The sequence below is a fragment of the Eublepharis macularius genome, chromosome 3 (assembly GCF_028583425.1).
Source record: "Eublepharis macularius isolate TG4126 chromosome 3, MPM_Emac_v1.0, whole genome shotgun sequence".
Lineage (NCBI taxonomy): Eukaryota > Metazoa > Chordata > Lepidosauria > Squamata > Eublepharidae > Eublepharis > Eublepharis macularius.
The window spans coordinates 97,013,402-97,040,784 of record NC_072792.1 but is presented as its reverse complement, the minus strand read 5'-3'; the positions used below and the strand labels follow the sequence as shown (position 1 = coordinate 97,040,784).

The 27,383-nt window shown below is 41.6% G+C and overlaps 1 protein-coding gene across 1 annotated transcript in view; it reads right to left on the bottom strand.

Annotated features, from left to right (window-relative positions):
* RUNX1 (RUNX family transcription factor 1) overlaps positions 1-27,121 on the bottom strand; it is a 270,979-nt gene extending 243,858 nt beyond the window's left edge. Inside the window, exons 1-2 of the mRNA XM_054973938.1 lie at positions 27,054-27,121; positions 26,710-26,818 (exon numbers count right to left, since the gene is read on the bottom strand). Coding sequence (XP_054829913.1) covers positions 26,710-26,767 — 58 coding nt within the window. The 5' untranslated portion in view covers positions 26,768-26,818; positions 27,054-27,121. The remainder of the gene's footprint in view (positions 1-26,709; positions 26,819-27,053) is intronic.
* Positions 27,122-27,383: the final 262 nt, after the last annotated feature.

Here is a 27,383-nt window from a genome sequence, read left to right as displayed (position 1 = left end):
AGTACTGGGGAGAAATAATTGAAGCAATAAATGAGATTTTAGAAATACAAATAAATAAGAACCCAGAATTGTTGCTACTGAACTTGGGAATGGAGACAGTTCCAATGCAGCACAGAACATTGTTATTTTATACGACAGCAGCGGCAAGACTTTTGTATGCGCAGAAATGGAAGACACAAGAAATACCAACTGTAGAAGACTGGATTTACAAATTGCTGTACATGGCAGAAATGGACAAAATGACAAGGAAACTCAAAGATCTTGACCTAGGACAATATATTGTTGACTGGGGGAAACTGAAACAATTTTTGGAAAAAAAGTGGGATGTAAAATGAGAACTGTGGCAGTTTGAAAATTTTTAAAGAACAATGTTGCAATGAGAAGAGAGAAGGGATCTTACCATTTAGGGGGAATGTAATTATAATCTAAGCTAATATAATATTTAAGGGGATTTTACATTGAGTATATGGCATAACGAGAAGGGGTAAATAGATATCTCAATGAGGTACACTATATATGATACATAATATAAAACAACGGGTTAGTGGATCAGATTCTATATTATAACATAATATGTGGTTGTGCTATGTGGCGTTGTGTGCTGTGCTACATTGGTGGCATAGCATACAACATATATATAATATATTATTGTGATATATACTATATTGATAGTGTATTTGAAGAAAAGAAATAGAATAAGTTTAAAGTAAGAGATAGGGCGATCCCTGCTACATATTATATTATATTGGTATGTTATATTGATATGAGATATACTATATTGATAGTAGGTTTGATAGAGGTTATGTAAAAAATAAGAATGTGCTTGGAATAAAAGATATTATGATTTAAAGTTGGTAGGAAAATATAAATGAAATAGATTTAAGTAATAAGAAGGGTTAAGGGCTGGAAAGCTGTTGGAAGTCAATAGGGAGGGGGGAGGAAAAGGGTGGGGGATAGAGCAAGGAGAAAAAATGGGAATATATGTGTTAAATTTGGAAAAAAAAAATTGTTTTTCCACTCACTAATAAAACTTTATTAAAAAAAAAAGAGTTACACTGTAATTCACCTTGAGTCTCAGTGAGAAAGGAAAACTATAAATAGCATAAATAATAATAATAATAATAATAATAAAAATCTCCCCCTAAAACTCCTACTGTGTGGTGAAAAATCACCTACTCAGTAAACCTATCTGAGAATGCAGCTCAAAAATTCCTTCTTAGCCCCTTGAGGGTGACCGGCTAGTCCTTCCCTCCCACTGAGTAGGGAGAAAGGGTTCAGGAGGATGCCATGGCTGCCAGAGCATTCCATGAGAGAGGCGGGGCCCCTTAGAACAGAATGCTCACACTTCCCTGCTTTTAACTGGGCTGTACAAGGCCCTGTGCCTCCCCGCCATACCTAGAAACTTTGCTTCACGCCTTGTCCCCTCCAAAGCACAGGAGGTAGAAGGATCAGGTTCTTATTAAAAATAAAACAGACCCTGTAAAAAATAGTGGTTCAGTTTACTTGGTTTGACAAGGTACTTTAACAACAACTGATAGACAAGTCGGAATATGATTGATCTAACATGACAGATAAGCATGCTAACTGAAAAAATGTTGCAGAACTTAACAGCATGAAATAGCAGTGCTAAAAAAGCATGAAACAGGAAAGAACCAGTGACACTCAAGCATATTTTCATCAGTAGTTTGTTGGGACGGAACTTCTGCAAAAGCTGCGGAGGCCTGTTATCAGCTTAGCTCAGAGGGCTGTGGTTTTCTCACTCTTACAAACCTACTTTAACTGACAGTTGTTTTTCAGTGAACAGGATGCCTGCATCTAAGGTGTCTGCTTCCCTAAAACTTCACAGAAAGAAGCACTACAGCTCTGCCTGACAGGCAATCATTTATTTACTCTTGATTGCAATTGCTTTCCACTTTCCTAACCTGATGATGGACCACAAATGCCATAAGAAATTCAATAAACATGTAATATTGAAGTCTTCCCACAGTACCAAAATTTCTGTATTTTTATCATTAGGAGGACTCAATATTAGGAGCACTAAAATCTTACATTTTACACACACAGAGGAGGGGAGGAAAAACGTTACACTTCAAAATGCATATGTCTTTCTCTTACTGCTAGTCTACCAAATTGTTATTGTGGGATATTTGGGGGATGGCCATACAGTCCATTGAGTGCTTCTTTATATGCTAAGCTAACAAACATACATTGCACACTCACCCTGCCTTCCTACATGAGACCGCAATACAGATTGGACAAGTGGCAGACAGTTTTTATACTCCTTACCACAATCGTTTAGATTATTGCAATGCACTCTACATGGGGCTGCTGCCTTTGAGAAGTGTTTGGAAACTTCAATCAGAGCAGAATGCTGCAGTCAAGATATGACCTGGAGTGGGTTGTAGGTACCATATCAGTCCAGGCTTGGTCCATCTACACTGGCTTGCAGTTTGTTTCTGGGCAAAATTCAAGGTTCTGGTGTTGATCTTTAAAGCCATGTATATGGTTTAGTACCAGCAGCATACCTGAAGTACCATATACTCCCTTATCAGTGTACTGGGATAAAGCCTTCTTGTCATGGCACCAAAACTCTGGAACTCCCGAGAGAGATTCATTTGTCCCATTCTATTGCCATTTTCCGAGAGCAAGTGAATACTTTTGTTTCATCTGATGTTCCTTTCTTTGTGCCCAATGTTTTAAATTGTTTAAAATGTTTTAATTGTTATTTATATATCTTTGTATTTTTCTTTAGTTTAACTGTTTTCATAATGTGTAGTTGTATTGGTTGGTTTTAATAATTTTTAAATGTGTTTTTATTATATATGTTTTTAATTTGTTAGGCTCCTTTATGGACCTTATGAAGGCAGAAAGGTAGAATATAAATAAATAAATAAATACTTTCCCAAGTTCAGGACTTTACTTTTTCAATAGGATTAAATGGCAGCCATTCATTTACTCTAAAGCAAATGAAAAGAACCCCATTGGGTTGGGGATCTAAATCTGCCCTAATGATTTGCCTTTGTGAATCAATCCTACATAGCCCATTCTGGGTCCTATATCTTAGTGAGCCTGGAAGTATCATTTCAAAGGTTTAAGATTACACAGTATAGCAAGTAATGTTGGCAAAGCAAAGAAGAAATAGTCAATCCAGTAAATATATTGTCCAGCACAAGATAAAGCCACCAGAATCTTAAATGGTTACATGGTGGGAGAAGAGCAATTGTATTTGTGGCATACATAATTATATTTTGCTGAATTTGCCACGCCATGGTTCTTTGTATATAGTGTTTGGGCTCCAGTAGAAGCTACTAAGGTTCACACGGAGACACAGCCTGGGGATGCCTTTGGTGGGAACAAGTGACTGCATTGCACCAGTTGATCTATGGCTCTGTGAAAGTTTGTTTTTGGCTTCCTCACCCATCTCCACTTGAGATGCCAGAATCTCTGAAGAAAAAGCTTAAGCTTACTAAATAAAGGTATCATGTATTGGCTGATAGCAGAACATGAACCTTTATATATATGATACTAGCTGGATACCCTTGCTTCTCTATGGTATTTAACTCCTTTAAATCCAGTTATAATACTTATGGGGATATAACAGTTTCCTTTACCTGATTTTTACCTCAGAACACAGAGTTCCACAGCTGGCCAATCAGAGGGGGGGGGGTGCAAGTAGGCAGGATCCTGCCAGCCACCCAGGAAAGCCAGGCCCCACAGGGATAATGGCATCCCTATTGAACTTTGAAGGAAAGACTGGGAAGTGCATTTTACCTCAGGACACGTTCAATGACTCCCAATAGCAACTGCAGACTATTTAGAATGTGGGAGGTGAGGACCAATCAGGCTGCATATGCAAATGACCTCTGTGTTCCAACTGTCTCGGGGCGGGGGGTTGAGGTGTGGAATGCTGTGAGCCCCAAACAGCCCACATATGCAAATGACCTTGAAAGGCTGGCCCAATCAGGGAAGAGTGGCCGAGTTGGCAGTGGGCAGGGGTGCACAGGGAAGCTTTGAGAAAACACATTTTACTCCTTTTTACCCCTTGGGGGGTGAATTTCGTAAAATGTCTTCTTAGTGGGTGTTTACATAATGAATGGAATGTTTGCCCCAAATTTAATGTTTCTAGGTCCAGGGGTTTGGGCTGGGCATTGATGATTCAGTCAGGAGGTCTTTATATATATATAGACTAGCTTGATGCCCGTGCTTTGCTACGGTATTTAACTACTTTAAATCCAGTTATAATACTTATGGGTATGTAACATTTTTTTGGTTTATGGGGGGTTTTTTGAGTTGGTTTTGTATTATAAGAGCATAGTACCCGAGCTTCACAAAAGTATTTGAATAAAGCGAAGCATGTTGATGATGAAGTGAAGTTCGAAATGTAACATTTATTGAAGAGATTTTTAAAAGGAAAAAATTGTAGTGCAAGAAGTAAAGTGAAAAATACATACAACCAGTTTTTTTTCTACTGAAGGACCTCTTTGTAGACCACATTGGTAGTTTTCCCCTCAGGTGCTAAGATCACCAGGTTGCTGGGTGAGCTCACTCTGCAGCAGGCCATGTAGAACTGCCCATGTGAGAAGCAGTCCTCCCTCAAGTCAATTCCTGCCACCTTCAGTGTCTGCCCCTGGGACTTGTTGATTGTCATAGCAAAGCAGGCTTTGAGGAGGAATGGCAGTCTCTTGAATTTGAATGGGCTCTCTGATGGTATGCGTGGTATGAACACCGACTACCCCCCACCCCAAGCACTGCCAGTGAACAATGTGGCCTCGATGATGTTCCTGTGGAGGCTTTCACTCACAGTCTGGTTCCATTGCAGTTTGGGTTGGTTGAGGTTCCAGAGCAGCATCACTGGAGCCCCCACTTTGAAGAGAAGCTTGTGGTCTGGGAAGCCAGGAGGGTTGAGTGTGTTGAGGAACTTTACGGAGCAGTGGACCATGTCATCCATTTGCATCACTGTTCTCAGATCTGTACTCCATTTCTCTTGTGTTTGAGGGAGTTGTGTTTCATTAATGATGGCAGCCTTGTCATTCTTGGGGGTCAGAATGGCATGCTTTCTCAGCCAGGCCATGGACTTCTCCGTGATAGAGATGATATCAGGGTATATCGTGGCTGTTAGGTCTGCTAGGGTCATCACTACTGTGCCCAGTTCTGCAGGGATGGTCACCTTTTCCTTGGACTCAGGATACTCTCTATCCCCTATTTTTAGTAGGAGTGTAGAGAATTCCCCAGCAGACACCTCGCCTCTCAAGTGGACCCTCATGTTCTTTCTTAGTGAGAATTTCCTGATGAGGGGCCACAGATACCACACCTTGACACACACAGTAACCCCGTCAGCTCGAGTTCCCCTTGGGACTACTGGCAGAGTCTGCCGGAAGTCTCCAACCAGAAGCATGGTGACCCCCCCCATCACTCTCTCATTGCCCCTGACATCTTTGAGGGTTATGCTCAGTGCCTCAAAACACCCCTTCCTCCATTTAGCATGGTGTATCTTGCATGACGTCTCCCAGGAGGCTTCTTGGAGGCAGAAAGAGGTGATGGCTGCAAGAGGTGTGAGGTGGAGTTGGACTGAGGGAGGGGTGGTGTGCTGGGCACTTCGGCAGGTTTATGTGAGAGGTTCACATTGAAATGGCTTCTAGAAAGGTTGTGCACCATCTCCCCATGAACATTTATAAACTCAGTTGCCATACTGACTTTTATATAAAATCCCTTTTCATGAATCTTGTACTGTCTTTCTTCAACTGTCTGCAATTTCCTTTACCTAATTTTTACCTCAGAACACAGAGTTCCACAGCTGACCCATCAGCCTGCCAGCCACACAGGAAAGCCAGGCCCCACAGGGAGATTGGCAACCCTAGAGGGAAAGACTGGGAGATGTATTTTTGCCTCAGGACACATTCAATGACTGGGAGTCATTAAATGTGTCCCGAGATACTGCATGTGTCCTGCATACTCTTTAGAATGTTGGGATGATGACCAATCAGGCTGAATATGCAAATAACTTCAGGAAAGAGTGGTTGAGTTGGCAGTTGGTGGGGGGAGGAGCACCCTCCCAGCCACACAGGGAAGCTGTATCCCTATGGGAAAACACACGTAACCCCTTTTTACCCCCTTAGGGGACGGATTTCTTAAAATCCCTTCTTAGTGAGCCTCTATATCACAAATGGAACGTTCTCTAGGTCCAGGGGTTTGGGCTGGGCGTTGATAATTCAGTCAGGACACTTGTCTTTATATAGATATAGATATAGATATAGATATAGATATAGATATAGATATAGATATAGATATAGATATAGATATAGATATAGATATAGGAGAATAAAGTAATATTTCTTGGTCAAAACATTGGTCAAAATAAACCATACTAGAACAAAATTGGGACAGTAGAGACATACTAGAACAAAATTTGGACAGTGGAGATGGGAGTGTTAATTCTTTTTCTCTTTTAAAAATAGCTACCAGGACATAATACATCAGCGAATTATATGCAACAGCTAAGAATCTGATACATTTTGGTCAACTGATTTTGTATCAAAATATTTATTATTATTGCATTTTAACATGTAAATTTTGATAATTCATCTTTACAGTGTGTATCTTTAGAGTCTGCCTTTCTTGCTGAAACTTTAAATTTAAACACAACACTACCCACTGATGAGAGCCTTGGGAGCTGGGATCAGAGGAAAGGAGGCCGTTCCTTTGATCTAAAAGGAAGCTTGATGACTCACCGGCAGGCTGGGTTGGCACAGGGTGCAGGATGCAGTGGAGGCGGGATTACCTGGAGGAGGAGGAGGAGCGCCCATCCTGCTCTGGTCCAGCCGTGTGGTCAGCACCAGTTTCACCCGAGCATCCGCAGAAGCAGCAGTCAACCTCCCACCCTCCGCTGATCATCGACTAAAAGGGGGCACTGTCACAACTTTATGGGTTTGGCGGTTTTGAGGCTTTGGGCCGGATCCCAACAGGGTGAGTGGGCCTTCGGGACTGCTTACCCTGACGGATCTGGAAGCAAGGGTCACTAGGCAGGGCTGGCGATGGAACAACGTGTGACGAGGAATGCCAGCGGGAGGCTGACGGGTGATGTATCGGTCGGCAGCCAGGCCTCCGATGTCAACGGGGATCCATGCCCAGATGCCAGGCCAATGCTTCATCCAGCTGTAATCAATAAAATTGTGGCCATTCCTAACCCAAACAAGTGTCTGGTGTGATTCATTAGCCGACATGCGGTCTGACATAGCACATAAGTGACAACATGCAGAGTCAAAAAGACAAAAAAGTACAACAAAATTTAGATGGTGGAGATGGGAGTGTTAATCATTTCTAAATGCTAGGCCAATGCAAGAAATAATTTATTTAAACTTGGATGCTCAAGGCAAATCCTCTTACTATAGCAAAAATCCAGCAATATTGCAAACTACTGCAGCATAACAAATACCTTAAAAATGGTGTTAATGCTGATTTGTACAGATAAAATCCCCAGACTGTTCTCTAGAGCTTATATTTGTTTAGTGTAACTTGTACAACACTAGCTAATCCAACTATGACTTAGGCCAGGCCTGATCCATACCAACAGTCTGTAGTGTGGATCTGTTATATTTTCTAATTCCTTTGGTGGGGACGAGATTTTTTGAAAGCTGAAAAATGAGATGAAACAGTCTGAAAAGCCTTCAACTGCTTCTGTTTAACCAGTGCTTTTGATCTCAAAGTGATGTGGTTTAGTCCTCAGCATAACACACAAAGGTCCTGTGAATATGGGCTTAGAAACAGCTTTGTGCAGGATGAAGTCCCACTGAATGAAAGGAGTCCTTGTTGGAGAGTGATGGAAACAGGAGGAGTCAGTGAGCCAACGGAGGAGGCAAGTATAATAGGGGTGTTAAAAGGAGTCTTCCAGTCAGCAGGCAGGCTGAAATGTGATTCCCAGTTTATACAAGGGAATTTAAATTTAATAGCTCTTCCAAACCAGGGGGGGGGGGGCTGGGGGGGGGAGAAAAAATCTGATGGGTTGAGGCTGTTCAGAGTAAGAGGGCAGCTTCTTTAACATATGCAATTAGTTCATGTAGTTTGCCCCCCCTTTCCTACAAGTGAGTGAAGTAAAATCCATCAACTAATATGAGCCTTTGGGGTTGAAAACACATAGATAATAATCCTATTGAAATCACTGAAATGTACTCTTTTGTAGTACGCTCAGTATCATGTCATCCCTTAGGGGGCAATTCAGGAAACCCTATAGAATACGCAATAGTGTTATTGTCACCAATGAGACTGCACCCCTGAAAATGTTTTTTAAAGTTGCCCTATCAGCCATAAACAGCAACAATATGAAAACTGGGAAAGCATATATATTTTTTTAAAATGTTTTTCAACTTTAAAAATAAATGTATTGTTCTGAGTGATGGAAAGATTGTATCACCTAATCACTACTCCATGGTGTAGTGTCTAAATGTTGGACTGGATTGTCCTGCGTTCAAATCCATACTTATAAATAAACTCATAAGGTGATGTTGTTAGGCCAATCCTTTTGTTTCAGCCTAATTTACTTCCCAAGGAGAAATATGTATGCTGCTCTGGTATCTTTGAAGGCAGAATGGGATAAAAATGTCTTAGGTTCAATGAAATAAAAAGCTTGGCTCTTTCAGGTATATTTGACAGGATTCCCACCTTATATTTCTGTTTTCAAATAGCTGTGCTTGTGTTAGTGGTCAGACTTGCCCCCATAATATTAGACAACTTATGATTATGGATATGCCGTAAGTCTCTTCTTTGAATGTACTTCAAACACTAAAACTGTTGTCCAGACAGGCAGAAAACATGGAGGCTGCTGCCCAAGCAGGCAGAAACACGGAAGCCAGATCTGACTGGGAGATGGAATATGCAAACATGGGGATGACAGGCGAGGCCAGCTCACTCACTCCCATGCCCTGGAGGTGCATTAAGGATCCTGATACAACAGGGCCTTCCCAGAGTTCCTGAATTAATCAATGCAACACACCCTATTGATCTCCCCTTAACCACTTCCCTATTCTTAGGCGATTCAGGGAGCTGATAGCCTCATCCATCCGCCTTGCAGGTCGTCAATCATAATTGATAACTTTAGTTCCACCTGGGAAACCCTAATCAAAGCTTTCTAGCTCATTGCCATACCCCGGAGACGGTTTACTGTCTTATTGTCCTCCATTGGAGAGTTTGCCTGCTATTTGTCTCATCCTGGAGACAACTTCTCAATCCTTTGTCCCACTCCGGGAACAACCACTCAAGCCTTTGTTTTTGGGGCAGAAGATGCAATCTTGCCCCTGGGTAGGATCCATGGTATAAAACAGACTTTCCCTCTCCCATAAGCTGTGAGCATGCTTTGGATCCAGCATTCACCCTCAAACCTCTGTTGGACTCCTGCTTGAAATGCAGGCCACTCAATGCTCCTCCTCTCTCCCAGATGTCTGGATGGTAAATATCACCCAATCCCTCAAACTCTCTAGGTAGCTCTGAATGCATGTTGTGTATATGTGTGCATTGTGCCATTGATCTTTGTTATTTTCAATAAAAAATCCACTTTTTGGTTGAAACATCTATCTGGGCACTGAAAAGAATTCTCTAGCTGGGACAATCCTCATATACATTGTGGAGATCCCTCAGTTACCCCCTCTTGCTGCCTCCCTCTTACTGCTAATTTCCCTCCCCAACTTGCAAGGATACCTTCCCTTAGAGACTAGGGTTGTCAACTCCAGCCTGGGAAATTCCTGGAGATTTGGGGGTGATATCAGTAGAAGGGAAAATCTGAGGACAGATTTCTCCTAGAATCTATGGTATACTATAGAGTTTGCCCTCTGAAGTTGCCGTTTCCTCCAGGGAACCTGATTTCTATTGTCTAGAGATCAGTTGTACTTCCAGTTGATCTGAGTGGCCGCATCTGAAGGTTGTCAACCCTAGTTGGGTCTCTTTCCATGGTTCTCTGGTAGTGAGCCCCATGTCAGACTTCAACCAGGGACTTCATGCATGCCAAGTCTGCACTGCTTCATAGCACTCTGCCCTTCTAAGAAATATTTCTTACCCTGGTATGTACAGCTGGTTTTGTCACTGGAGGATTCCAACAGGCCCATAAGGTATCCTTTTCCTATGTGCCTAGTTGGGTGTGTGCTCTGTAACTTGTAAAGAATGATTTCTAGTCATGCCATTTTTTTCTATTTTGTTGCTGATTGGTTTGAACTAGCCAAAAAGTGAGCTTTGTCTCAATCCTGGTCTTTTTCCACTTGGGGATTTTCCCTGATGACAGAGTATGCCTCTGCTTAATTTGGGAGCTTTCACAGAACACAATGTTCTTTTTGAGCATGGCTCCTGGGGCTTCCGTGGCTTTCCCCTTTAAGCTAGAGCAAAGAAAAAAGATCCTTTGCTTCATCTTAAAGGGGAAACAGCACACTGGCTGCCGGCAGAGCCCCTGTGCAAAAGTTCCTGCAGCCAATGGGGGTGGGGGTGGAGTTTGAGGCTGGAGCTTAGCATCCCCTTAAAAACAGTGATGCTTGCCTCTGCCGTTTAGTCTTTTAATAGGGCTTTTTAACAAAAACCGGGTGTGAGCAGTAGCTCAGTGGTTGGAAGAGGGCATTGCTGGGCTGCAATATTATTGTCCAATTGGTGCTTCTGTGCCAATGTGGTGAGCAAGATGGGGGTGGGAGGGGCAGTACCAGCACTGAACAGGAGGGGGATGGGGCTGCCTGCAGTGCAGAGGCAGCTTCTCCCACTCCTAGGTAAAACCAGCTTCAGTAAGCAAGTTTCAAGCATCTTCTTATCTGTTTCTCACAAATTCCTTTGCCCAGGGAGGTATTGGGTAAAATGACAAGAGCGCCTTTTGTTGTAAGTTCTCTTGTTACTATCCATCTTACGCTTCTTCCTCATCACTCAGACTCAAGCCCTCTTGGGATTCTCAAGGTTTTCTGAACCAGGCTTTCCTTCCCAAGTGATCATGGTGATATGATTGGTCATACTTCATTCACTATGTGCATCTGCTATGGTGGGGGGGGGGGTTGAACTTTCAGCTCTGGAGCTTTAAGGAATGTGCTAGTAGTTAGGGTACCCACTAGGCATGTCATGGTCTACATAGGATTACTCCAGTGGAAGCAAAAAATGGAGGGCAGAGCAACAGCACATCATAAGGTGACATCAAAGGTGACAACATAACACTCTAGGAATTTCCAATCTTTATAGTAAAAAAAAAACATAGAGATTGAGAAATCCCTATATTGTCATGGTCCATGCTTCCCATCCCCCATTTTTGCTGCCATTAGAATGAAGAGAAGCATTGGGGCCTAGAGCTGCAGACAGGATATTGCCTGCCAAAGTGGACAACCTGTTAAGTGTGCTGCTACAGCAGAGAATGATGTGTTTCCTTTGTTGCATGGATGGGCAGTGTTGCTTCATATTCCAGTTCAGTTGCTATATTCTCATCTCCTTGAAGTCTGGTCTTATAAACTCTCTGTTATCTGCTAAAAGGGCACAGGATCCTGACTACTTATGCCAGTGCCATGTCAGTGTCAGCAATGTTCTGAGGCTTTGAAAGGCATAGTAAATTTATTCAGAGAAGGCAAAAAGTAGATTGAGAGAAGGAACTCCATTTAGTGAAATGAAGATACATGACAAGGTCAAGGAAATTCTAGTGCTTCATGCTTATATGGGATTCCCCAACCCAGCAATGATTGGCAGATATGGAGAGCACAGAAAAGGAACCAAACAATGCAATCCTCTTTGATGGGAAGACCATTTGGTCAACAAGACTGTTAGCTCCATTTTCTGTTGACTCCCTCTCTCGCTGCCCTGCCTCCTAGTATTCAAGCAGTACCAGAACAGGTGACTTATTGTGGACAAATGTAACTAATTGTCCAATTTGCATTTATTAATAACATTATTAAAGATTAGGGTGTTTCTGGTTTGGATATTGACAAGGTCCTGTGTAAATGAACATCATTTTATTAATAGCTGACATAATTGCAGATCTTGGGACTGCAACTCATTGACTGGGGGCATAACCTAGCCTTGGAGTCCCCAAGTCTAAGCTGAGAAATAAATATTGCCTCTCCTTGACTTATTTCTTCTTTCATCTCTTGCCCCTTCTTACTCTTGCTGCAGCTCTGCTTCTTGCCACTTTTTTTCTTTCTGCCTGCTTTCCCTCTTTCCATCCCATCTCATGATCCACTTTCTCCTCTGTACTTCAGTAGCCACATTAAAAGCTCCTAGTTTCCCATATATTTGCTTCACAGCCTCAGCATTAAACTAGAAGTGGCATAACCTAAGAAAGGAGGCAGTGTGCTGCATTAAGTTTTGGGCAGTGTCCATTCTTGTCTATTTCTCTTATACAGATTGTCTGGTTCCACTGATCAACAATGTGGACTGGAGAGGAGCAGGGTGGGGTAGGTGTCCCAATGGAGCTTTTAACATCACCATTGATCAATAGGAAAAGAGGTGAATGGAGAAGAGCTGGCCCTCAGCAGAAGTGCGATGTAGCTTACAGAGGCCAAATGTGCTCCCTGGATGTCTGTTGCATGGTAGAAATGATCTGGACATGCAATAAAGTATACCATTATTCTTAAACAGAAACTAAAAGAGAATCAACTCGTCATGGCTGAGCTGAGATTTGAACCAGGGACTTGCCAGTTTCCACTGCAACAGCTCTTAAATGTAAATGCAGACACAAATATCAACGTATGTATAAAGTTACTTATATTCATAGTATGTAGTATGCAAGCAGAAATGCAATAGATTTGCTATACTTTTCACTTCCATCAACTTTGAATCTGTATCATTGGTTTACAATTGATTAGTGAAAAGTTCACTTGTACTCAGCTCTCACAGGTGAAGTGTATTAAAGATTAGGCTGCCTTTTTATTGAATATCTCAAAGTGACACATTGCAGTGTTGCCTTAGTTATGAACTGAAAACTGATCTAAAGTGTAAGCCAGAGAGATGGGAGGAAGGCCATATTTTAGAGTGTGTAATTCATTTGACATTGGAATATTGTCTGTGTTTGCTGGTTGCTAAAGTGCGACTAGACTCAAAGGTTGTACCTTGCAGCATTGCCTTTTATAAACATGAAGTTGCTATAGCAGGTGGATACAACTCTCTTTAAAGATAGTAAAGAGACAAATTAAAAGGTCAAGGGCTACAAGTTTTTACATTTTCTCACCAACAAATGACTGAAAGGTCAAGGTGGCTTTTTCTTTACAAGTAAGGTCAGCTAAAATTTTGAAAATGTCTGTGAAGGTTACAGATCTTCTGACTTTGTCAAATCTGAATTTTAGGCCAGCTAATGATCTGGTTTTGGAGAAATACCAAAGCCAAATAACAAATGTTCTGGTTTTGGAGAAATACCAAAACAAATAAATCCTCATTACTCTGAATTCTGGTCCCATGTAACTTGACACTCTGAATTCTGGTCCCAGTGGAACTTGACATGCAGAGTAAATGAATGATGAAAAAAGAATCCAAATCTCAAAACCATGCTGTGAAATTTCTGTGAAATTAAACTGCCAAGTTTCACAAAACTTAATTGGTAACCAGTGTTAAACTAATAAATAAAAAGACAAGACTTAAACCTCGCACAATATATTTAGCATTTGCAGGTGTTTTATGCCTTAGAAGATTCAAATGTAATTTGCAGGTATGATTTTTAGCTCTAATATCCACATGAAATATACACCATTGTTTTGAATAATGATCCACATAGCAAGAAAGCAGTTTAGTTGGAAACCTTTGTTCTGACATATATTTTGATTTTTAATTCCAGCTCTAAATCCTTTAACACATCAGGATAAGAAGTGCTGGTAATTGAGCTCTGAAGTAGTCTTCTTAACTGGCAGATCTCTATAAAGGGAATAAGGCTGTAGTATAATAGAATGAAGGTTGCTTTTATAAAGAGAACAGGATTGTACTCTATTCCATTGTTTATTTTATGTATTAGATTGCCTTTACTACATTGTTTCTACCTTTGTAATGGTATTTTTTACATTGTTTCTCAGTTTTGTAATCCTTGTTCTATTGCATTGTTTGTTGCATGTCATGCATTGTCTTACACTATGTAACCTACCTTGAGTCTTAGCAAGAAAGACAGATATAAATAAAGTAAATAAAAAATAAAACAATTCTAGGGGTAGCAACCTTCTGTCCCATCTGCTGGCAACCTTCTGTCCTTGCCACAGAAGCCAGAATAGAACTTGTTTCTCCAGGCCTCTTTAGAAACCACTCAGCAAGCTGTGCATGACAGATCCCACATGCTCGGGTTAGATTCCTTCTCCTCATGAAAGTCCAGCCACATTTCTGTTTGCCCCTTACCAGAGAAATGAAAATTTAGGCCACTCTCTCCCAACAGAAATTTTTTTACAAAAGTTCCAGAAGGCCTGCAGGGCATGTACACTGTGCCAAGCTGTTTTTAAAGAGGCTTGGAGAGTAAAGAAGAATGATATCTTCTGGAGTCTGGGTGAAGACAAGGTGGGAGGGGCAGTTGCAGTCTCTAGTGACTCAGATAGCAAAATATATTGAAACACAATCATGTAAAGTGAAAAGATTTACGGCTGAGGTCATAGGGTTGCCAACTCTGGGGTGGGAAATTCCTGGAGATTTGGGAGGAAGAGCCTAGGAAGGGCAGGATATGAGAAGAGGAGGGCCCTCAGCAGGGCCAGTGCCTCCATTGAGGCAGGTCCGGCAACCACCTCCAGCGCTGAGGCACCGGAGGAGGCACCAGGGGCGAGGGTGCATGCTGCGGAGCTGGTGGCAGCAGCACGCAGGCAGCTGAGCAGGAAGGATGGGAAGCCACCCGCGCGCCACCCCGGCTGCCTGCCACGCCTGGCCCGCAGCTACTGCAGCCTCCCAGCCCTCCCACGCTGCCAGCATGCACCCTCGATTGGGAGCAGCAGCCACAGGCCAGGGGTGGCAGGCTTCAGGCTCCAGGGTGGAGCAGGAGGGCTGGGTGGATGCATGCGCACCTCCCCAGCCACTTGCCATGCCTGGCTGGGAGCGCATGCCAGTGGTGGCAGTGCAGGGCAGTCTGACCGGGCAGCCCTCCCATCCAGCTGCCCGCTGCACTGCAGTCTGGGTGCACGTGCGTGCTTTGCATGCATGCACGCACGAGGGGGCAAAAGCAGACCTGAAGCTGCCCCCGGCCTCAGGCGCCAGAAACCCTGGTGCTGGCCCTGGCCCTCAGCAGAGTATAATGCCATTTTATTCAGAAGAATTGATCTCTGAAGTCTAGAGATTTGTAATTCTAGGAGATCTCCAGGCCCCAGCTGGAAGTTGAGGCATGAACTGATGAGAAATGAATACAGGACTCGGACAGACTTTAGATGAATAGATTTATTTAATTGCTTGTATCTATAACCTTCATATTTATTGAATATTCACTTGCACTTGCACTTGGTATTTTGCACAAATATATATAAAATTTTGATATTTATTGCTTCTAAATTATATGTATTCCCGGACTTGTATGGTTGCCCAGCTGGAAGTTGGCAACCCTAGCTGATCTGGCTCCGTTCTCACTTTTGTGATCCTTATTGCAAGCAGAATGCACATCTCTATTTCTTCTTTAACTTTTTCATCAATCTATTATTTGATTGCAAAGAATTTGTAACTAGGTGTAAGAGTTGAGCCAATTATCTACATTTTTTCATCATAAATTCCTCATTATTTTGCTACGTGTATTGTAAAGCAGTGTAGACAACTTTATCTCTGAGTGACAACAGAAAAAATCCTAATGGAAAAAACCAGTATATTGGGACTTCCGGAATGAGGCAGTGAAATTATGACAGGGGAGTTTTATGAGCTCCCTGCCGTGACCTTCCTGGTTCCTTGGGACCTGAGAGATCGGGCCCCCAAGCCCTCCCCCCGGAGAGGGGAGGCAGGCTGGAACAAGGTGGAAGAGCTTAGGGGGTCTGGCAAACCCCCAGAAGCCCCGATACCAGTTCTGAAAGCAAGGACCAATGAAGGAGCCATATGGCTACAAAGCTGCAAAACAGAGAGTCTGGCAAGCCACAATGAACCACAGATTCTTAACTATTTTTAAAATGCAAAACTGTATTTTAGCTATATAGTTATGTGGTCACCCTAGCCTTATCAATATGAAAACCCAAGCAAATAAGTTTGGCTGGAACAAAATAGATGAAAGAGATATTTGTTACAGAATATAAAATTGTCTTTAAACTAAATATTGATTTGGCCTCTCCACCCTTACTATTATGAAAATTCAAGTAGACAAGTTTGGAAGGCATGGCCAGAACAGATACAAGAAAGAGGGGAAATTAGCATAAAAATTGCTCTTTTCTTTATGTTGATGTATACTACTGTCCTGCTGATATTTTATGTTTTGCTATTTCCATCTCCCACTCCTGGAATGATAGGGATTTAAGATCCCTGATTAAAAGGTAAAAGAGGTGAAATGTGATCTATCTATAAGATGCACAAAAGAAAAAAAATATTAGAAATGATATAAGGAGCAGAGTAAGTGGATTAAAAAGTATAGAAATTAAATAACGACTATAGAAAATAAAAGGGAATTTTGAAGGTATATGGGGTGCTAATTACATATATAGTGGCTTTTTGTATCTGGACGGATGGATATGTGTCTTGTATATGAATCTGCTAAATGTTTGTCTTGTTGTAACACTGCCCCCTGTTTACTATAAATACCCAATAAAAATTTTATAAAAAAAGAAGAAAACAGTATATTGGTCAGTCAGCATGTAACAAAATACAAAACTTGCCTCCTGTTGTATAGTAATGTGCAGGGCTTTTTTTCAGCGGGAATGCAGTGGAATGGAGTTCTGGCACCTCTTGAAAATGGTCACATGGCCGGTGGCCCCGCCCCCTGATCTCCAGACAGAGGGGAGTTTAGATCACCCTCCGCACTGCTCAGCTCAGATCTAAACTCCCCTCTATCTGGAGATCAGGGGGTGGGGCCCCTGGCCATGTGACCATTTTCGCCGAGGGCGATTTAAACTTTAATAAACTCCCCCCTTGTTCCAGGTGACCCAAAGTGACGTCATTGTGCGGTCCTGAGTTCCACCACCTCTTGTCCCAGAAAAAAAGCCCTGGTAATGTGCATTCTTTCTGGAGTAACAGCAGTTTATAGATCAAGATGAGTAGCCATGTTAGTCTGTCTGTAGCAGTTGAAAAGAGAGAGTCCAGCAGCACCTATAAGGCTAACAAAATTTGTGGTAGGGTAGGAGTTTTCATGAGTCACAACTCTCTTCTTCAGATACCAGTGAGCAATATAACTTCCCTTTTTAGAAGCAACAAGCCCATATTTCCTGATGTAATACAAATATGGGGAGAATCATACTTAACCCTTTCTATGCCAGTCATTTCTCTACTGCAGATGACCCCAAGGTACTTTCCCCCCAGCCAGGCTTACTGCTGGGCTCACAACATGGCTAGCTCTAAAAATGGCTGGGGGGAATTACATGGGGAAATTGGTAGATGGGGAAGGGCTTCAGCCCACCAGTTCTTTCAAGTGTTTCCCTGTTCTTATGCTAACCCTGTATTTGCTCTGTAATTAAGTAGTTTCTCTGTGATTATTTACTTTGGGAACAGTGAGTGAGACCATTGGTCACTTTAGCCAAAAACAGTTTTTTAGACTCTTTGAAAGAGGTCTTACCCAGCCTTGAGACACAGGGACCTTGTGCAAGCAAAGCATAGACTTTAATAATGAGCTATAGCCTCTCTTCTTTGGGGCTGACACAGAATCTAGAGACAGTTTTTCAAGTCTTCTTCCATTAATGGTGGGGGGTGCAAGAGCAAAGAACTGTGAATACACACCACTATTTTAATGCCCAAATACTGGCACTAATTTTCAGGCCTTGTCTGAACTGTCTGTCAGCCTTACCAAATGAGTACATTCTTTGCTTTCTGATATTTCACCTCTGTTCCTTCCAGTAATTTCTGTGATGGGTCTTTCATAGTTACTCAAGTCATTAAAACAAAAAGAGTACATCTCTAACAGAGAGAAGGTTGTGTAAACCAAACATTAAACAAGTCTTTTTTTTCCCTCCCATGCCAAGCCTTTTATGAGTTTTTCTAGCTCAACTGCCCTTCCACAAGTTACAGATAGCATTTTTCTGTGTAACCCTTTGTTATATTTCAGATATTTACAACATAAAATATGAATAACGACGTCTTGTCCCAAAAATGTATGTTGTTTTTTTCATTAGTCTAGAACTTTAGAGTTAAAGATGAGGGCAGGTTATTGGAGAAATGTGAGTGCATCTGTGCTCTATTATAGATTCCCAGCTCTATTATAGATTCCCAGCCTGGCCATGAACTAGCCATTAAGTTTCTATGGCATTCATCTAAAGTTTTCAAAATAAAGGCATTGGCACTTCTGTGCATCACAGCTTGCTTGAAGTGATAAATTAATGTATTTTAGATATCCAAATGACATATCAATAAAGTGCATTACAATGATCTGAAAGAGTAGGTCAAGATTCATCAATGTGAAATAGTAGCATTGTGAGTAGAACATCAAGCTGCTATGTGATGTGGCTGCCATGCCATTCCAGTAAAGCCTGAAAGAAGCACACATGGGTAGGGCCATAGGAATGGTTGCTTCTATAAAGGGATCAGGCAACAACAGTTTTCTCTTCCTCAAAAGAAGGCAGGAAAGAGGACATGTCTTATGTTTCAGCACAACTGTTTTAGATAGCATATTTGGAAACTCTAAACAGGAATAGATTAAAATTTACATATCATTTAATGAAAGATTAGACTAACATCTATTAAGATAATGTTTTCAATTGCTACCTCAGAATGAAGATAGCCTTGTTCCTCCAGCTTTCAAGGTTCCCAAGCCTAAGGCCTGAACATGCTTCTTTTCAGATAACTTAATCAGTTACCATCTACAAGCATATAAGGATATTTAAAGGGCCTTTCAATACATGTCCTTAGGGAGTTTGCAGGACATCTAACACCACTGCTGACTAAATATTCAGGAGAAATGTTCCTATGAGTGGGCCAAACATTGAATACCCTGAGAAGTTATTGAGTGATTCACATTTGTAGGAATTAATTAGATTAGGTATGCATAACAAGAAAGAGTGTCATCATATTTTATGATTCAATGTAGAATATTTCTTTTTTTATTATCATCATGCTGAATGCTTTCAGTGTTGCTTGAACTATATAAAATATATAAAGGATAATATGGAAAATGCATTGAAGATGTATTGTTTTAATCTTAATTAAAAGGCCAGCTGTAATTTTAGACAAAAGGACAAAAGAAAATTCCTGCTACAAAATGATTTGGCATAAAAGGGAGGGTCTTTGATTTAATCTATTAGTAAAGCTCTATAGAGCTGCTGAGGAGGAGCAGTGGGTGTAAGGAGCAGCTGTGTCCAAAGTTCTGCCTGTAACCTGCTAAGGGCAGCAATGATAAAGAAAAATTGAGTGATGAAAGGGGATCATAGAATCATAGGGTTGGAAGATACCTCCAGGGTCATCTCATCCAACACCCTGCTCAATGCAGGAAATTCACAACTACCTTCCTCCCACATACCCCCAGTGACCCCTGCTCCATGCCCAGGAGATGGCAAAACACCATCAGGATCCCCAACCAAAGTGGCATGGGGAAAATTGTTTTCTGATCCTGAAGTGGCAATCGGCATTATCCAGGGCATGTAAGAAGGGGCCACGACCACGAGAACTAAGCGCTGATGTAACCCTTCCTGCCCTCCCTCTCATGAGCTGCCTAGGTTCACAGAATTAGCACTGCTGTCAGATGGCCATCTAGCTTCTGCTTAAAAACCTCTAAAGAAGGAGAGCCCACCACCTCCCGAGGAAGCCTTTTCCACTGAGGGACCACTCTAACTGTCAGGAAGTTCTTCCTAATATTTAGCTGAAAACTCTTTTGATTTAATTCAACTCATTGGTTCTGGTTCAACCTTCTGGGGCAACAGGAAACAACTCAGTGCAATCCTCTATATGACAGTCCTTCAAGTACTTGAAGATGGTTATCATTAGAGATGGGCGCGATCTGAATTATGATTTCAACCCCCCCCCCCGATTTTGGCGTTTTCACCATCGTGACTCAGCTAATCAGTTCTGTCCATGGCAACCAATCCAGCAGTCGGGAGTTTGCTTGTTCGGGACTTGATTGGATGGGTCAGTTTCTGTTCGGAATTGCAGACACTCTGGCGCTAGTAATTTATTCCCGGGGCAACGGAGTCAGGGAAATGAGCTGTGTTTGCCCTCCTTCTGTCACCCTCGAAACACGAATGGAAGCCCAGCTTTCCTTGATTGGCAGGCTTCCTTCCAAACACGGAGCAGCAACCCAGGGGAGGGAGGGGGAAGGGGGTGGGCACAAAGGAAAGGCAAAAGGCAGCGTGGGAGGCTGGGAGGCCCACCCGCGCTGTTCACCTTTCCCCAGGACAAGGGGCGTGTGGGCAAGCCAGCCACCCCTTGTCCTGGGGAAAAGCAAAAAGCAGCGCGGGAGGCTGGGAGGCCACCTGCGCCGTTCGTCTTTCCCCAGGACAATGGGCGCGTGGGCAAGCCAGCCGCCCCTTGTCCTGGGGAAAGGCAAAAGGCAGCGTGGGAGGCTGGGAGGCCGCCTGCGCTGTTCGCCTTTCCCCAGGACAAGGGGTGCACGGACAAGCCGGCCACCCCTTGTCTTGCGGGGCAGGTGAAGGGCGCAGGCAGCCTCCGAGCCACTCGCGCTGCTGCCAGCTCCGCAGCGCACTGGGACAGCCGGCTTGCTGCGTGGGCAGGGGCGACTCAGGAGCGTGCACACGTGCAACAACCTGACTACGGTTGCCCTGGGTGCTGGCCTCCCCGATTCCCGATTTCAGACCAGAAACGAGACTTGATCAGTTAGAATCGGGAACTTGCGTTCGGCGGCAGCCCAGATCCACGATCGGCTTAATCGGAATTTATTTTTGGATCGTGCCCATGTATAGTTATCATATCACCTCTCGGTCATCTCCTCTCCAGGCTAAACATACTGAGCTCCTTCAACCTTTCCTCATAGGACTTAGTCTCCAAATCCCTTACCTTGTTGCCCTCCTCGGGACACATTCCAGCTTGTCTATAACTTCTTAAATTATGCTGCCCAAAACTGAACATAACACTCCAGGCAAGGTCTAACCAGAGCAGAGTAGAGCGATACCATCACTTTGTGCAATCTGGACACTAAACTTCTGTTGATACAGGTGAAAATTGCATTTGCCTTTTTAGCTACCCCATTACACTGCTGACTCATGTTCAGTGTATGGTCTACTAAGACCCCTATATCCTTTTTGCACATACTACTGCCAAGACAAGTCTCCTCCATCCTGTAATTATGCATTTGATTTTCCCTACCTAATGGAATGGGAGGGAAGGAGGAAGAAATGTGAAGAAGAAGAACTAAGGGATGTGGTAAGAGGTTGAGGGTGAGGAAAAGGGTGGTGAAGAGGAGTGAAATAGTGGGAAAGAAGCAAGAGTGGGCAATGGGAAGGAGGTGAGCTTGGTATATTGAGTGGGAAAGGTAATAAGGACATGAAAAGATGTTAGAAGGCAAGTAGAGATGCTGAGACAACAGTGGGAGCCAGGGAAGATTGAGGGTGAAAGCTGTTAGGGCGAAGAAAAGCAGGGGGGAGCTGGTGGTGGGAACGTCTTGCACCCTATTCTGCATCATACACAATTATCCAGGCCCTACACAGAAATGTAACAAAAAAGTAGGGTCACTGTTCATAAATCATGAAATGCTGTCATGAGAACTCTTACAGTCCTTAATTTCAAGCACACCAAATGCTTTGCAGAGAAGTGTTTACACATAATACATCATAGAACCCCTCCCCACCAGTTTGCCTAGAATTGCCAAATAATATTATCTGGATCTTTTAACATGTACCATTTAACATGGAATCTTTAAAGGCAAATCCTAATTGGAGAGGATTCTACAAAGCAGATACTACAGGTTAACATCTGGATTCACAAATGTCTCCAACTGGAAATCTTGCATTTATTAGGATATACTGAGCAGAAACTTATTAATACAAGAAAATAATTATCACTCAGACAATAGCCAATGACATGCTTACATACTATGGAAATTCAGTGGGACTTACAGTACAATATTAAGCAGAGTTATAGCCATCTAAGTCCATTGAAGTCAATGGGCTTGGAAGGACGCAACTCTTTTTAGGATTGCACTGTAAGGGCTTTAAAAATACATCCATTAAAGCATGTAAGAAGGTTGTCAGTACAGGGTTAAATTTAGTATTTCCAATGTGGGCTGCAGGCAGACTCCCCTTAGACTTTTTTTCTTGTTACTTTTCATTTCAGTTCTGTATTCTGCAACATGTTCTTTAGTCTGTAGTAGCTATAAATAAAAAGTGTGACTTATACTTACAAGGCCCCTATAAAAACAGTTAGTTTACAGCACTGTACACATAGTACCTAATATGATATGTTTGTATCTTTAGCAGGAAATTGTAGTGTTCCACTTCCTGTTTGCACCTGTTCTCTTTGTTTTTCCACCCAGTCAGACTTGTCATAGATAGCCCTGTTACGGGTAGTCAAATCTAGCTGTATTTCATTGTGTGCCTGACTGATTCCAAGCTCAGTTCCAAATATATGTGCCCTTTGAGACCCCAAGGTAAAGATTCTCTTGACATAGGGGCACAATTTTGAACCTTGCTTGTCCTCATACCAAATGTTTCCTGACTGCCTTACCAAAAATACAGAAATGGTGAAAAAATTGTAGTGAGGAATCCAAAGTTAGTTGTGCATAATGAAGGCTGAATCGTTGTAGATAAAGTGGACCCAATCCAGCCAACATTAAATGTTTTAAAGCTCATTAATTTTAATGAGAGAGACTAAGCAATGGGACTCTCTCAGTGAAAACAATGGAATTTAAAATGATTCATTTTGGCTCGTTTGTGTTCTAATTCTTCTGACAGCTACTTCTTCAGAATAGAAAGAAGGAACTCAAATGTTAAGCTATGCTTAAGAATCTAGAGATTCATATCCATAAATCTATGTTCGGCACAGTTTAGCTGACTGCATTAGTGGGAGAATTTTTTTCACATTATTTAGGATTATCTCAAAAAATCCCCATCACCAACAAACTTTTAAATGAACACGAACCAGAAAGAGGAATAAAAATAAGAATGACTTTCACTATTACCTTGGTACACAGATAAATTTATGGTATGCTTTGTATTGTAGGCACCACAAGAAATTTCAGTGGAATCTTTGTTTCTTTACCTAGCAGCGTAAAGGAGGACCTGGTGTGATGTGATAGAAAAAGGGTCATATCCTTTGTGGTGTACCACATTCAGTTAATTTGACAGGCTTTGTGATCCTGTCAGTTTACATTGAGGGCTGGACAAATGTTTGCTTCCCCACTCCTCTTTTTTTTTCCAAATTTTCACACACTGAAAAAGAATTATGGATTTCCGTTTAAGAGGACTGCATGGACTGATAAAGTCAAATCTATGGCAGAAAACAACTTGTTTTTTCCACCCTGTAGGTCATAATTTTAAGAGGGAAAGTGTAATAAATTTTGGCGGGAAAAATAACCAAACCATTTTGGACATTTCTAATGACTGGCCTGTGTAAACACTACTGAGAAATAGGGGTGAGAACAATTTGACCAAGGGCATGATTATTTTTCTTGCACCAAAGCCTAAGTATTTGTCAAAATTGTGTGAAGCTTATTGAGAGAAGGAAGCAGACACATACAAAAAGAAATTTTAGGGAAGTCTTCAGATGTCTCATAGAGCACTATGTGCTTCAAGCATCAGCTAACATTGATTACACTATCCATTGCAATTAAACTTTCGTTGCATAATATAGTCCATAAGCAGTGTCAGACTTATATTGCTATTGATAAAGGCCAAGGCAGGCCTAGTTCTGGAACTAATGTTTTCTTAATATTAGGATATATTTACTTACATTGCTTTTCTTACACTTTTCTTTCTTTCTTTTGTTACCTCTAATTATAAACAATGGATGTTTCTTTATATAATGTTTTTCTATAGATAATGTTTCTTTATATACATTTCTTAATGTTCTTTATATAATGTTCATCTATCAATATTGTGGATGAGTTCTCCTAAACAGTTTTGAATGCCTAAAAGTGAAACCTGTCACTGGAAGATGAGCGGAAGAGAATGATTTCAGGCTGTGACTAGAGAACCTGGTTCTAAAGACACATTCCCCACTTCTGCAGTGCTTTTTCTCCCTAAGAACTTCAGAGGGAATATCACAGCAAGGCTGAGTTTCAGCATGAGGTATTATTATGCCTTCACCAGCCAGTACTCTACTTCCTCCATCTACTTGCATGCTTAAAAATCCTTAGGTCTAAGAGTCTCTCTACACAATACTTCTTACAAGAGGATGCTCAAGTGAAAGGAAACACAATGTTAGCCAGGACGTGTAGTTGAAAAAGACAGAATGGAAGGGTCTGTCAATTTCCCCCCTCTAGAGGAAGGTAATTTAAAAAGACCGCTGGCAGAGATGCTCCTCAGAGGGTTTGTTAATTAGATTAAATTAACAAACCCTTTAAGGAGAGATTGGGCTCCGCCTTTTCAAACTACTTTCCTGTGGAGAGGGGAAATTGACAGAGCCTTCAGCTTTTAAACTATGCCTCCTGTCTAACACTGTATCTCCCTTCACTTGAGCATCCTTGTGTAAGAAGTTACTGTGCATGCCATGCTGCTAATTCAAAATGTTGCCTAAAAACCAATCGACCTACTGCTCTATCTACTGGGATCTAGACCTGCAGTTGTCAGAGTAGCACTTGTCTTGTAGAGGAGGAAAGTACCCACAGAACACTTACAGGATATTTATGATGCAAAGCATATGCCCTGTACAAGCATGATACTGAAGCGCGTAAGATGAAGCTGCAAAGTGAAACTTGCTGTAAGATGTTAAAATGTGAATGATTATTTTCATATAGATCCTGTGATCACAGTGTACTAAGACCAAGTCTAACTGAATGAAATAAATCACATTTGTTCTCCACATTTCAACGGTTCTTGCACAGGAGACACTCCCAGTTAATTATGCTGTGATTTTCTAATATTTTGTATAGATTTTTTGTGTCAGGACAGAGGATTGCTGGGTTAATGGTGACCATTAAACATCATAGGAAGTAATTTTCTACAGAAAACATTATTTTCTATATAATATACTATCACACTTTTTATGCCAACAGAAAATTAAGTAGGGCCTCGATTAAAACTTTTTCTAAATCTTTTTAAACAGATTTCCTCATTTTCTGTCAGAGTGCAACTATTGTCTGGCTGGCTGTACACAGTTATATCAGCTGCAGTGCTACAGGGGTCATTCTTTATTGCTTTATAAATGAATAAAATTTCCTCAATAAGTCTTCCTGTCCTGTAGATAAAAGAGCAAATAAACATTTGGATGGGCAAGAGTAAAAAAGGCAAGTCAATGACATTCAGGAAGGTCCTTGTTATTCTATCAATATTGCTTCCTTTGCTTGTTAGTAACATAAAGGAAATGATTCAGGGAAGACTTAGCAGCTTCTTGCTGGATCATCAGCATTTCTGCTAAAAACTTTTTTTAACAAAAAAATGGTGTGACTCACACAATTGACAGTGATTAAATTCATCTCAAATGTCCTCCAGTGCCAGTAAAACACTGCCTAAAACTTTTAGATTAGCAGCAGAAAACAAAGCTTTAATCACATTATTCTTCTGTACATTCACCCAGTTTGTAGCATAAGAGAGTGACACGTCTGAGGTAGCAGAGCAGAAAGTTTGGAAAGATTCTCCCACCAACCACCACCCTGTTCCACAGAGGCAGCATGAAATGAATAAGCATGCCTTGTACAATAGGCATGCCTTGTATAGTTTTTCTTCTATTGTAAGGCAAATGGCATGTCCTTACCTATACTTTAAACATGTAAGCAGGAGAATTATTTTACTTTCTCATTTGTTATGAAGTATAAAGCTTCCTATCCTCCCAGTGTATTTCTTATTTTATTTGACATTTGTGTGTCTCATGATTAGAAATTTACTTTATGAGCTGGAAGGATGACAGAGCAGAGTTGTGACATAATAGTGTTTTAGTGAAGCCATGTTCTGCTTGCTGGTTTATCTCTCACCCCAACCCACCCAGAGTACAACACAGAATGCACGGCAAGAAATCCATCCAGTTGACTTCTTTCTCTTCACTTACAAATTTCTTGGAAGCAAGTTCTGACTTTTTTCAGAAATGATCCCAGAGAATGAGTCTCACAGCAGCTTCTGTTTATCAAGAAGAAAGCCCCACTAATTTCAGTGGTTCTTACAGGAAAAGATGCATACTTTCAAGCTTCTTTCATTATGAGTGCTGAAAGGTAAATGGGACAGCAGTATGTCCCGTTGGCTTGACACTGGAGCTTGCACTTCCTTTAAGGGGCTGCAGCTCCAAATCAATGACTTTGCCAGCACAACTAAATATTCCCCGGTAGTTTGTGCCTCTGCTGCTGTATACAAGTTACATGATTTGTAACAGTCACATTTAGAAAAGCAGAAGCTGACCAGCATGTACGGGTGACCTGAACAACTGAAATGAATCCTCAGTGCAATTACTCTACAAGACCAAGCTATTAATGTCATACATTCATCCTTTGTTAGGATATGAGAAAATAATCATGGAAAAACATGTGCAGCTAAGAGCTTCTTGGAAAGAGCAAGCATGCATTTTCCTAAACATGGATGAGTCAAAAGTATATTTAAAAGTTCGAGTGGCACTTACCTCTCATGAAGCACTGCTGGTAAGAAGGAAATGACTCAAATATACTGTTTGAAGCCATGGTTTCCTCTTTTAAAAGTGTTTAAAAGGGGTGATTTATGATTTCTTTTACCTTGGAAAGTGAAAAATCAAGAGCGATCATTGTAACAAACCTCTTCTCTGCCATTGCACTTTGCATGTTTGTGTCTGTACAGCAAAATAAACTAGATATTAACTTTGTTTTCTCTCATTCAAATACTGCAACTGTTTTTTACAGAGAGAGAGAGAGAGAGAGAGAGAGAGAGAGAGAGAGAGAGAGAGAGAGAGAGAGAGAAATAGCGGATCACTTGTGGTTTGATGATGCTTACCACTCTACGAAACTCTTGTGGTTTGCAGTCAAAATGATTCGCCCTGCCTGCTGACCAATATCCCGGACCCGCTCTTGTGTGACTGCCTCTGTACCCAACTTGTGGTTCTGTGGTTGTTTATGAGGCCCAAAGAAGTGTTTCACACAACCAATATTACAAATTTAACTGTTCCCTTTTCCACAGCCTATCTCAATTGGTTATTGACAATCACATGATTACAGTGATGCTGGCTTTAAAAAAAATTCTAAGCTGTGTACTTCCCACACCACCTGCCCTCCCCTAGATTCAGAAAAGAAAGAGTATGAAGAGACACAGAAAGAGACTGAGTCT